The 12,892-nt window shown below is 60.4% G+C and overlaps 1 protein-coding gene across 3 annotated transcripts in view; it reads left to right on the top strand.

Moving 5' to 3' along the window:
• The window catches only part of UNC5A (unc-5 netrin receptor A), a 64,708-nt gene that overhangs the window by 46,440 nt on the left and 5,376 nt on the right, over window positions 1-12,892 (top strand). For 2 of the 3 annotated variants that reach the window (XM_043465819.1, XM_043465821.1), the window contains 8 exons: window positions 2,461-2,682; window positions 8,221-8,364; window positions 8,600-8,703; window positions 8,865-9,045; window positions 9,698-9,865; window positions 10,448-10,612; window positions 11,673-11,861; window positions 11,981-12,283. In XM_043465819.1, the coding sequence (XP_043321754.1) occupies window positions 2,461-2,682; window positions 8,221-8,364; window positions 8,600-8,703; window positions 8,865-9,045; window positions 9,698-9,865; window positions 10,448-10,612; window positions 11,673-11,861; window positions 11,981-12,283 (1,476 nt within the window). The remainder of the gene's footprint in view (window positions 1-2,460; window positions 2,683-8,220; window positions 8,365-8,599; window positions 8,704-8,864; window positions 9,046-9,697; window positions 9,866-10,447; window positions 10,613-11,672; window positions 11,862-11,980; window positions 12,284-12,892) is intronic. The other variant, XM_043465820.1, reaches the window with a different exon arrangement.

Here is a 12,892-nt window from a genome sequence, read left to right as displayed (position 1 = left end):
CAGTAGGCAGACCTGGGCCATCACATCAAGCCTGAGCAAGGTGGGGCATGGGCAGGCCCGGAAGCTGCTGCTCAGGTCTCTTCTGGAGCCTGTGGTGCCTGCCCCCACTTCCATGGGCTCTGCTCTGTGCAGCCCTGGGGTCTGCAGAGATGCCATGGCTTCCCCAGCAGGCATCTAGAGAGGCGCCCCTCCTTGGGGGTCCCGCCTGCTGTTCACCCTCCAGACCTTGGGAAACCCGAGTGCAACTCAGCCTCGCCCTGGCTGAGCCCGCTGCCTGGGTCACGGCTGCTGAGTGACAAGTGAATGTCACATCAAAGGGTCAGCATGTGGCCCCCCAGAGCCCAGGGCTGAAGCTGGGGGACAGGGTAAGTGGCTTCTCCCTCAGGCCTCAGACGCCACATCTGTAAGGTATCTGGAGGGCTCCTCCCATTTGCCAGCATCCCCCACCTTCCTCACCCTAAAACACACCTGCAGACTGGCCAAGCCCCATGAAGGTTGTTCAGGAGGGGTTGGGGCGGGACCAGGGGAGCTTGTCTTCCCCACTGCAAGTGTGGTTCCAGGCAGCTTAGCCTCCATTCCAGTGTAGCACGAAGTGCACGGAGGCGTGGGGACAGGCTGGGGATAGAGGTGGATGAGCCCACTGCTGCAGACACTGGGGGCAAGCTCTGTGCCTCAGTTTCCTTGTCAGCCCTCATCCCTGAAGAGATTGCTGGGAGGGAGCTGGAGCCCTTTGCCACTGTCGTGCAAAAGCTCTGAGTGCGGATAGCAACTGACATCGGCCGAGCACCGTGCCTTTGTCCTTTCCCCTCACGAGAACCCAAAGAATTGGGTACCATTCCCCACTTGGCTGGTGGCTCAAATGGTAAACAGTCAGCCTGCAGTGCAGGAGAGCCAGGTTCAATCCCTGGATCAGGAAGATCCCCTAGAGGAAGGCAAGGCAACCCACTCCAGTGTTCTTGCCTGGAGAAACCCATGGACAAAGGAGTCTGGTGGGCTATAGTCCATGGGGTCACAGTCGGACATGACTGAGTGACTTAACACACACACACACCCCACTTTGCAGGCAGAGAAACAGCCTGGGGTTGGGGGGAGTGGGGGTTACCTAAAGTCACAGCAGGTTTCTCAGTCTCTGCAGACTTTCCCAGCTCACCCCCTTGGCACCTACAGATCCCCTCCCCAAAATCACAGTCTTGAGGGGAGGGGACTCCCTCCTTGGAAAGAGAGGGTCCTGTGCCAGCAAGAGAGAAAGAGCAGTGTGGATGCCCCCTGGGCCCAAAGAACCAGGGCTCCCATTAGAAGCCCTCCACAGGTTTTGGGCTGCGGGTGAGGAGGGTAGTGGAACTGGGAAGCCACTGCGGGAGACACCTCCAGACCTGCAGTGGGCAGTCAGGACCTCCACAGAAGGGGTAACTCACCCAAGGTCACCCTAGCAGGGTCTCTGAAGTCCAAGCATTTCCTTCCATATGCCCAGAGGCCCCTGTTGGTTGGGAGTGTGTGTTGGGGGAAGTGACTGCAGCCCCGAGAGAGGACCGGCCGTCAAGGGGCCTGTCTGGTGGGTGTGAAGGCTGAGGCTACTCTGCCTCCTACCCCTCCCCACCCTCCCCGGGTCCTGTTGGGGGAGCAGACTGCTGAGGGTTTTACTTCCACCAAAGCCTCAGAGCCAATTACCTGTGTAATTAGCAACAAATGACTTGTGGGATAGCTGTGGTTTTCAGTTAAAATTAGAAGGAAACCCATGTTCGGTTCTCCTTAAATAGTGAGACTTTAGGCTCAGGCTCCCAGATACCCCTTCCTGGTTCCCACCCTGCCTGAGACCCTCCCACCCAGCAGCCCAGGCTCACCCCAGCTCACCCCTCCCCCCTACAGGGGCCTCACCTGTAGCCCTGCCACCAGCACCCCTCACATCCGAACCTGCCACAGCCTCCCCCCACTTCATTCACATGCTATTTTCTCAGCTCCTACAAAGTGCAGGGGCCAGGAATGGGGAGCAAGCCAGAAGCAGCCCCCCAGGCAGCCCGGCACCAGAGGAAGGGACTCCTGACCCCTAACCCCTGGCAGCCGGGGCCCTCTGCCTCCTCCAGCTCTCCCCTGGCACCTCCCCAGATCCCTGACCTTCTACCAGGGGAGTAACGAGCCCTGACAATCGCCATATGCTGGCATTTCCACCTTTGTCTCATTTCAGGTCTCCACAGGTCTTCATAAGGCAGGGGGCGGGGAGGTGGGGAGGTCTGCTGCTCCTCCCGTTTTACACTGAGGGCTGGGGAGGGGCCCACTTAGGCAGCCCAGGTCACTGGACTGAAAGCGGCAGAGCCTGGCTCCACAGATGTCTCCTCACCCTGGAGACACAGATGTCTCCAGGCCCTGGCCCTGGCCCCTGAGCAGGCAGGTCGCCCCAGGAGGGCCCCCGAGTCCAGCAGCGCCCACCCCCCGACTCACTGGCCCTGTTTGCTCCTACCGCAGGTGCCCAGCAGAGTGCCACGGTGGCCAACCCGGTGCCCGGCTCCAACCCAGACCTGCTTCCCCACTTCCTGGTGGAGCCCGAGGACGTGTACATAGTCAAGAACAAGCCGGTGCTGCTGGTGTGCAAGGCCACGCCCGCCACGCAGATCTTCTTCAAGTGCAACGGGGAGTGGGTGCGCCAGGTGGACCATGTGATTGAGCGCAGCATGGATGGGAGCAGCGGTGAGGCCAGGAAGGCGCGAGGGAAGGGGACGTGAGGGGGTGGTTGGGGGGCGTCTCGGCCGCCGAGGCAGTGGAGACTCAGAGAGGGGGCCCTGCTGCCCACCTGAGAGCAAAGGCCAGGGCGAAACTAACCAGCTCTGTGCGGGCAGGACTGCCTGTGTACACACCAAGGCCGTCTCCGGGAGGCCTACCTTCACCAGACTTCATTGCTTGGTGGGGGAGTGAAAGGGAAGCCTCCCCACCAAAATATCCCAGAGAGCTGTGGATGGTGGGGCAGGTCCTGGCCGCTCCTTCTGAGGGGTTGGTTGCCTGGTGAGTGGTGCCAGCAGAGACAGGTTTGGAAAGAGTGGGTCCCAGATGACAGAAGAGCTCACAGACCTCAATTCCGTGATGGTTTGTTGGTGCACTCACTCCCTAAGCAACCACTCCCCAGCCGGAGATACAACCCCGCAGAGAAGGTGGGCGGCACGGCGACCTCTCCATGAGTCCTGGGAGCTGGGGCTGCCTGGGGTGGGCTCTTCAGGGCAGGGACGTGTAACCCTGGTCAGGGCAAGAAGAGGGGAAGGGAGTCCCGGGTGACCCAGGAAAGGATACAGCGCCAGCAAAGGCCTGGAGGCAGATAGATAGGCATGTCAGGGCTCAGCGGGGAGGGGGTCTAGTGGGCACCGGGGGGACTGGGGCTACCCAGGAGCCTCACCCATTCAGCTCTGGAGTGAGGTCACAGTACTGTGGGATTTCAAGGCTACCGAGTGCCATGACTGGTGCTGTGGGTGATGCTCGGGGCCCGTGTGGAGGTCTGACAGGAGAGGCAGACCCAGGAAGTGCCCCTTCTGTGGGCCCCTTCATTTCCCTCCTCCCGCCCTGGGGGTGGGGGCAGAGAGCCATTGTTTGGAAACCTGTGCTCTGAGAACAGGCCGGGTGGAGCTGACAGCAGCCTCTCACTAACTGGACCCCAGTTAGTCCTGCTCACTAACTGGACCCCAGTTAAGCTCATTTCCGGCCCCTTTCGCCTTGAAGGGGCTTCCCTGGTGGCTCAGACCATAAAGAATCTGCCTGCAATGTGGGAGACCTGGGTTCGATCTCTGGGTCTGGAAGATCCCCTGGAGAAGGGAACGGCTACCCACTCCAGTATTCTTGCCTGGAGCATTCCATGGACAGAGGAGCCTGACGGGCTATAGTCTATGGGGTTGCAAAGAGTTGGACATGACTGAGCGACTTCACTTCACCTTGATGCTCCGTGGAGCCCCCCACACAGGCTGAGTCCTCCAGTTAAGCCCAGAGCCCCTTCCCACCACGGCTCAGCCAGCCTGAGGCACACAGCACGTGGACCCCGTGCCAGGTATGGCCACTTGAGTGAGGTCTGAGTCAGAGGGCCAGCAGGGGGCACCCAGAACAACTCACAGTGATGCCAAGAGCAGGCAGGAGACCAAGGCCCAGAGCGGTGGCCCATGCTCCAGGCAGAAGAAACCGGGCGGCCCAGGAAGGAATTCCAGAGTGAGGGCTGCCATCCATCCTCAGTCTTAAAACCACCTGGAATGACCAGCAGGTCAAAGGACAAATGCAGGCACAGCAGGTTGGCCAGAGGCCCAGGCCTGGGGCAGCAGGAGTAGGGGTGGAGAGGGTGGTCAGCGGATGAGGAAGCTGCAGCCACACTGCACTGTGGGGGGCAGGGTCGGGCAGGGGGAGGCCAGGGGACAGGGCCCTGCCCTGGTGAACACAGCAGCTTGCACAAGGACTCAGGTGTGAGCAGACAAGCCCTGAGTCTGGGCAGTGTCTGATTTAGTCCTCAAAGCCAGTCTGTCATGTTACAGATGCTCTGACTCATCCAGGGCTCCAAACAGGTCTTTGGGGCCATAGAAGTCACACGCCATCCTACCCTAGCAGGGTCAGTGGGGCTGGTCTTCAGCATGAGCCCTCAGCCAAGTCCTTGAGCCTGCCTTGTCCTGGCCTTACACATACCTGCTGCTGGCAACAGCCTTCTTGCAGTCCTCAGGTGTCAACGGAGTACCTGCCATGTGCCAGGTCTGGATGAGGTGCTAGGAATTTAGCCCGCAAGGCTCTTGGTGCTGGTGATCCAGTTTTGCTTCCCACCCTCGGGAGGAGAATGGATAGGGTCTGTGGCCTCAGTTTCCTTATCTGTAAAATGGGGATGAGGAGGGGCCCCTGGCAGGTTGCTGGGGGCACCTGTGAGATTTCTCATATGCAACTGGAGCCTAGCTCCAGGTCTTCCCTGTCTTCCTGCCCCATGCCCAGGGCCCAGCCTCACTTTGCAGCATCAAGAGTCCTCCTGCTGCTGAGGTAGGTCCCCCTGGGAAGGAACAGGCGAGGAAGAGGAAATCACCACAGCCTGTCTCCCTGCAGCCTTGAGGGCCTGTCCTGCAACCTCTTGGGAAGTCTCCAGGCCAGCCCCTAATTGTTCACAACCTGTCCTTCCAGGCTTCCCATATATACCCCTCCTTGTCTCCTGCCATCTTGAGGTCTGGTATTCACGGCTTGGGCGAGACCCAGGCTCTTGCCTGCAAAGAAGTCACAGTCCAGGCCAGTCCCACAGGCTCTCCTGGCATTGCTCCCTTCAAGCCAGGAGGAGAGCAGAGCTCACAGAGACACATCCCACCCGTGGCCACCAGGGTCCCCTCCTGCTCTGAGCCTCCAACCTCAGGCCTCCCATGGCCAGCCCATTTGAATTTTCTTTGATCTTATTGACTTCTTAACCCAAAGCTGCTGAGTGCTTTGAGGCAAAGAGATCGGTTTCCCTCACATACAAATGGATGCCCAGGCAGTGGGTGGCACCCATGATATACACAAACCCAAGACCCTGACCCAGGCATGCTGTGGTCAGGCAGGCATGACAGAGGCAGAGGTCAGCCCAAATCTGGAGCCCTGCATGGGGGTAGGGATGGCTGAGTGGACACCCCAGGAGAGAGTATCTGGTCTCCCCTTTGCTTGCCCCCATTCCCCATCTAGGGGACCAGGGGGAAGGGACCAAAGCCTGAAAACTCTTTAACCCAAACCCACTGATAGTGTAAAAGTTGAAAATTTACCAAGTACTGGACTCTGGTCTGGGAGTATAATATTATTTATTGTGTGTTAAACAAACCAACTGATTATGAAAAGCAGTTTGGTAAGAAGGTATCCTACGCACTTGCTTGGCCTCAGAGGCCCCCACTCCCACCCCTCCACCTCCCAGAAACACTCAGCCTGCACACACCAGGGCCTCCCCACACACCCAAGCCCTCACACGGCTGCACACACCCAACCTGCTCCCTGACCTGGGCCAGCAGGGACCCCCCACCTTCCTGCTGCCCTCCCCCAGGCTGGCATCTGCTCCCATTTACCAGGCAGGTGCAGACACAGCCGTGCCCAGAAACTGCTCCCGGGAGCCCGGCTGCTCGGCAACCTGCAGCTGGGAGGGTGCAGCCCCTCACTTCAAGGCCCAGCTGGCTCGGGTCTCCCCCACCCCCAGAGCTTGTGCGGCTCAAGGGCGCTGCCTGGATCTAGAGCTGGTGGACAAACTTGGCCCTCATTTGTGCCAGCAAGAAGGAGAGGAGGAGGTGGCAGGACAGAAGAGGGAGGAGACAGGGAGGAAGAAATAGGAGCACTTTAAATTTAGTGCTGTTCTCCGTGAGCTAAGCTGCCTGGGTGGTGCGTGAGCTCCCCCCACCACCCTGGGAGATGGAGCAGTCCTTTCATAGACCTGTCCACCAAGAGAGGAAAAACACCCGGTTCAGAATGTTCTGCAAGTCTCCTACCACTAACCCCAGAGGCTGAGAGGGAGGACCCTGTCTCTACCCCCAAGTAGGTGCACAGCTCCTTCTCAGATGCTTGACAGATAGCTGGTGCCCAGGGCCCGTCTCCTATACACAGACCCTGTGAGGGACCCCTTCTCACCTCTCAGCCCTCACCCCACCCCTAAGGATGTTCACGTCCAGTGCCTTAGAGTATGGGGCAGGCGGTGCCCAGAGGGAGGGATCTCCAGTGACAGCGACCCCAGCTAGAGGTGAGCCCCCCATCTCCTGTGAGAACTCACAGTGTAAGGGGACAAGGGTGAGTGATGGAAAAATCTGGGGACCTGTGTGGGAGCCGGAGAGACTCACGAGGAGGGGTCTGGGCAGGGGTCAAAGAAAGACATGTTAGAGAAATTAAGACAGAAAACAGCCTCCTGGCTTGCCTGCTCAACTGGGCCGCTGCTCCTCCTGCAAGGCAGCCCTAATTGAATTTCTCTGTTAACAATGGAAGCACCAGCCTCTCTCCCTCTTTCTGATAAGCCAGTGACCCGAGGGAAATTGGGGTCAGGAGGAGGAGGAATTGGAAACAAACAGTCTTTTCTCACTCCTGGGGACACTGGTTTCAGCTAAGGGCCAGAGGGCTGGAGGAGGGTGGGGGTCCCCCCTCCCTTCTGGGTCCTCAGAGGCCTGGACCCTCCCAAGACACCCCACACCTGGTTCTGGGTGTGGCAGATGTGTGGGGGCTGGGTACTGTGTCCACCCTTGAGAAGGGATCCTTCTGTTCTAGTCCATGCAGGATAAAGAAGGTCCCAGACACCCATCACAGGCCAGCTTCCCCTCTGTGGGCTGTCTCTCCCCATCACCAGCGTTTCTCCTGGTACGAGGGGCACCCCTAGCACCCCACCCCACCCCCCACCCCCATGAACCCTGAACACATTCTGGATTCAGACAGCAGGCAGCCCTGGGCACCTCTGGCAAGTCACTGCCTCTATAAGCCTCTGTTTCCCCATCCACAGAATGGGAGCAAATACCTCCAAGGGAGCAGACTGGAGAAGATAAGCCAGCGCGGAAACCCTGTCTAAGCCCCAGGGGTCTATTATCATACTACATAATCACTGTCATTATCTTGTTAATAGCTGTTATTATATCATCACACATGAGGATCTACCTACTAACCCCAAGAGGCCAGCCAGATAACTACGTGAAAGTGAAAGTGTTAGTAGCTCAGTGGTGTACGACTCTTTGCGACCCCATGAATTGTAGCCCACCAGGCTCCTCTGTCCATGGGAGTCTCCAGGCAAGAAAACTGGAGTGGGTAGCCATTTCCTTCTCCAGAGGATCTTCCTGACCCAGGAATCGAACCCAGGTCTCCAGCATTGCAGGCAGATCCTTCACCATCTGAGCCACCAGGGAAGCCCTAGATCCTTCCTTACCTTTTGTTTTTACCCACAAAGGACCCCTGGGCTGGCCTATCTGCTTCACCCCTTCTGCCTGGGGCCCTTTAGAGGTCAGCCTCCATTGCCCCAGGTTCCTCCATGACTTTGTCTCTGAAATGGCAGGAAACCCCTTTCCTGACTTTTTTTGACTCCAGGGAGATAGGCCTTGGGTGACCAAGTACCCACTCCTGACTTTCAGGAGATGGAAAGGGACTGCCCGGGAGCCCCTTCTCCAGGCAGAGGGTGGCCCCCAGTGTCCGCCCACTCTCCTGCTCAGCGGAGGGAGTGTGTGTGGTCGTGCAGGGACCCCGCAGGGGACTGGACCGTGAGGACCACGCGCGAGACACGGCCCTTGCTCCCCGCCCCTCCCCTCTCAGGACTGCCCTCCATGGAGGTCCGCATCAACGTGTCGCGGCAGCAGGTGGAGAAGGTGTTCGGGCTGGAGGAGTTCTGGTGTCAGTGCGTGGCGTGGAGTTCCTCGGGCACCACCAAGAGTCAGAAGGCCTACATCCGCATTGCCTGTGAGTCGGGGGCAGAGGGCCCCAGGGTGTCACCTGGGAGGAGGTCCCGTAAGAAATCCTCAGGTCCTGCCTTGACGGCTGGAGGGAGTGCTTACGGATGCCGCCCAGCCACCCACTACGTTCCCCCCGGGCACTGGACGCTTCTTCCTGGCCTGTGCCGTGATCTCTGCAGGACCAGCCAGGCTGACCCAGTGTGAGGCACTCAGCCAGGGGGACGCTTCTGTTCTGCCCCCAGATTTGCGGAAGAACTTTGAGCAGGAGCCCCTGGCCAAGGAGGTGTCGCTGGAGCAGGGCATCGTGCTGCCCTGCCGCCCACCGGAGGGCATCCCCCCAGCCGAGGTGAGTGGGGCTGTGGTGCCGCTCCAGGTGGGCAGTGCTCCCAGGTCTCAGCCCCGCCCTGCCCAGCCCTCCAGGCTGATACCCCCCCACCCAGGGGCCACGCTCGCTCTGGGCAGGGCCAGCTCAGTCAGGCGGTGCAGTGGCACGGCTCCCTCCCCCAGGTGGAGTGGCTCCGGAACGAGGACCTCGTGGACCCATCCATGGACCCCAACGTGTACATCACACGGGAGCATAGCCTGGTGGTTCGACAGGCCCGCCTGGCCGACACGGCCAACTACACCTGCGTGGCCAAGAACATCGTGGCTCGTCGCCGCAGCGCCTCCGCTGCTGTCATCGTCTATGGTGGGCCCCGGTGCTGGCGGGGTAGAAGGGCTCCGGGCATAGGAGAGGCGCTGGGGTGCCTTCGCGGCAACCACACGTGGCTGGCTCTCTGCAGAGCCAGGACCGGGCCAACCGAGCCATGGCCTGATGGGGAAGGATGGGGGAAGGGCTGGCCGTGGCTGTCGAGGAGCCAAGGGGCCTGTCTGGACAGAGGTGTTATTGGTGGCCGGACCATCCCTTGGCTTACCTGTGGTCAGGCGACATGGTGCAGGAGAGATGAAGGGACAAGATGGAAGTCTAGAAAAATGACAGACCCCAGGGTGGAAGTAGAGTGACCCGGGCACCCCCAGGAGCAGACAGAAGGAGGGGTACGGGAGTCACCCTGTAAAAGGCTGGGGTTTGGGTTGGAGGAGCGTGTGGGAGCTGCAACTAGGGCTGGCTGTCCTGAGTTGCCTGCAGTGCCCACCGGGAAAGGGACTGTGGAGCGGGCACTGCCAGGCTCCAGGGGGCAGAAGGGCAGAAGCGTGGCCTCCCCTCCAGGGCTTTTCTCTCGGCCCAGCTGCACCCTGCCCACTTCCAGCTCACAGCCCCTCTGTCCTCCTGCTCTGGCCCCTGGGCCAGCGTGTCCAAGGAAGCCCCCGCTCCCTGACCCAGTCCTTCTCTGTCCGGCCAGTGAACGGTGGGTGGTCGACGTGGACTGAGTGGTCTGTCTGCAGCGCCAGCTGTGGGCGCGGCTGGCAGAAAAGGAGCCGGAGCTGCACCAACCCGGCGCCTCTCAACGGGGGCGCCTTCTGTGAGGGGCAGAATGTCCAGAAAACAGCCTGCGCCACCCTGTGCCCAGGTACCAGCGGCCGCCACCTCCCGCATCGCTCTTCACCACGCCATCTCCGTGCCCTGGCTCCATCGTGCCCACCAGCCTGCTCCCCATTGGCTCCATCCCACCCACCCGCACGCAGGGCCAGGCTCAGTCCAAGGCCAGGATGGGGTTCAGTGTGATCGGAGGCAGGGCTCAGTCTGTGTGCAGGCTCAGCCTCAGTGGAGGGGCCGCGTCACAGGGTCCAAGGTATCATTGGGACAGGGACAGTCCATGTGGGGCAGGGCCCAACCTGGTACTGCAGAGCCACCCACGCCTGGGGTCAAGGGGTCATTGTGCGACCGAGGGCCCTCACTGCCCCAGGGCCAGGACGGTCCCTGGTGTGGGGAGAGCCGAGCAGGCCCAGCGTCATTGTGCCTCCTGTCATGAGCATGCGTCATCCAGGCCCGCTGGACACCAGAGGGCTTGCAGACTGGCAGGCTTGGCCCTGGCCCTGGCGTTGCACCAGGTCCGGCTGCCCAGCAGGGCCACACTGGCAGACAGCCTGGGCTATAGCTCCCTGGGCTGACCATGCCATCTCGTCTCTGTCCGTGTCTGTCTCGTGTCTAGTGGATGGCAGCTGGAGCCCGTGGAGCAAGTGGTCGGCCTGTGGGCTCGACTGTACCCACTGGCGCAGCCGTGAGTGCTCAGACCCCGCGCCCCGCAATGGAGGCGAGGAGTGCCAAGGCGCTGACCTGGATACCCGCAATTGTACCAGCGACCTCTGTGTGCACAGTGAGTCCTCTGCACCCAGGAGCCCGCTTGCGTTTGCAGGATTGGCCCTGCCCTGCCCCGCGGCGGTGATAGCTCAGGGAGTCTGTCCCCTGCCACAGGCTGCACCTTCTATTCAAAGCTCAGAACCTTTGGGGGTCCCCTATCCCTAACACACCCAAAATGTGCCCACATACACCCCAGTACTTCCCACACCTGCCCTGAGACTTGCACACATCGGTGCTGTTACCGTGCACACCAAGCCTCTGGGATCGTCTCCCAAACGCCTTCCTGTCCTCTCCTACAGTTTTACCTCTGCCCCGTCCCCCAAGTGCACATACAAGCCCTGTGGGGACACCAGGCTTGTGAGGCCTGTTAATTACAAGGCCATAACTAACAATTAAAGATCTCTGTTGGACTTTTTTTTTTCTCTAGAACACACCCTCCCCCATTCTTTCAATTAAAAACCTAATTATCTGTGTCAATTCCTTTCTGATGGACATTTCTTCCATTATGCAAAACCCTTCTAAAATCAATATTGCTTTCTCCAGGCAGTCAATCACTCCCTCCTCAGTCCTGCCCCAGGCCTGGGGGGAGGCAGAAGAGAAGGGCCCAGCATCCCTGCTCCTGGTCCAGGGGTTGGCCAGTAATCAGATTGGCAGAATCCCCCACCCCCACGCCCTGCCCCAAAAAGCAGATTCCCTGCTTTAGGGATCCTAGGAGCTCACCCTCATCCTCAGCTGCCCCTGGCCCCATGGCCCCGGAAGAGCCGGTTTAGCCAGGTTCCAGGCCACCCAGAGAAGTAGCTCTTCCCCGCCTCCATTCTCCATCAGTAGCAACTTGAGTATGAATTGAGCCGGTGAGGCATGCCATTTGCTCAGAGTGACACAGCGGGGCAGTGGCAGATGCAGGACTGGAATGCATGCGTGCTGATATTTCATGCCCCTTGCTGCCAGCATCCCACCACCCCCTGGCGCTGATGCCCAAGGAGTGGAGGCCCCGTCCCCCTGGGGTGTAGACTGCTGACCTCTCCTTCCTGGCTTCCTGCCCCCTACCCCTCTCAAGGCTGCACTCTCTCCCACAGCTGCTTCTGGCCCAGAGGATGTGGCCCTCTATGTGGGCCTCATAGCCGTGGCTGTGTGCCTCCTCTTGCTGCTGCTCGTCCTCATTCTTGTGTACTGCCGCAAGAAGGAGGGACTGGACTCGGACGTGGCCGACTCGTCCATCCTCACCTCAGGCTTCCAGCCCGTCAGCATCAAGCCCAGCAAAGCAGGTGGGGTGCCCCCGCCCCCCACACCCGTGCCGGGGCCTCCATGCCAAGAGTTGCCCACACAGGGCCGCCCCCACCCTCCCAGCCCCTGTGCCACTCTGAGTCCATCTTGATCCTTGCAGACAGTCCCCATCTGCTCACCATCCAGCCAGACCTCAGCACCACTACCACCACCTACCAGGGCAGCCTGTGTCCCCGGCAAGATGGGCCCAGCCCCAAGTTCCAGCTCACCAACGGGCACCTGCTCAGCCCCCTGGGCAGCGGCCGCCACACGCTGCACCACAGCTCGCCCACCTCGGACGCGGAGGACTTCGTCTCCCGCCTCTCCACCCAGAACTACTTCCGCTCCCTGCCCCGCGGCACCAGCAACATGGCCTATGGGACCTTCAACTTCCTCGGGGGCCGGCTGATGATCCCTAATACAGGTGGGTAACACCCCCAGGGTGCCCCCCAGGGAGCTCTAGGAGGCAAGGCTAGCATGAGTCCCTCCTGGAGGAGGGCGGGACAGGCTTGACGTTCCTCCAGTGCCTCTCAGCCTCAGCCTGAGAGCTGGGCCAGCCCAGCAAGGAAAGAGGACAGAGTACTGGAGAGGATCCAGTCTTTGGGGCTGGCACTGAGGCTGAGGCCAGAGCTGTCTCCCTTCTGTTGTCCAAGGACGCAGGACGACTGCCCATTCATCTACACAGCCAGCCAGCCTGTGTGTGCCGGGCCCTAGGCCCCAGGGAGCTGGGGGGCACTAGTGGAGAGAGAGCAGAGGAAACACACTCGGACAGGGGCTTTTCCACCCAGCCCCTCACGGAAACCCCTAGGACATCTGAGAAAGAGCCACAGTGCCTGGTGTGACTGCCTGCTCCCACCCTGACATCCTCTATTCCCTAAGTTTCAGTGACCCTGCATGGCCCAGACCTCCACGTCCCCCTCCAGCTGCTTCTGGAGCCTGCTCCCTAAATGCAGGTGTTTCTCAGAGCCCCTCCCGGGGCCCTCTCCCCGGCTGATCTCACCCACTCCACGGCCTCAGTCGCCGTGTCTGTGTA

This window comes from Cervus canadensis, chromosome 4, assembly GCF_019320065.1.
Source record: "Cervus canadensis isolate Bull #8, Minnesota chromosome 4, ASM1932006v1, whole genome shotgun sequence".
Classification (NCBI taxonomy): domain Eukaryota; kingdom Metazoa; phylum Chordata; class Mammalia; order Artiodactyla; family Cervidae; genus Cervus; species Cervus canadensis.
Note: the sequence above shows the minus strand (reverse complement) of the source record. Positions and strands in the feature narration are given on the sequence as shown.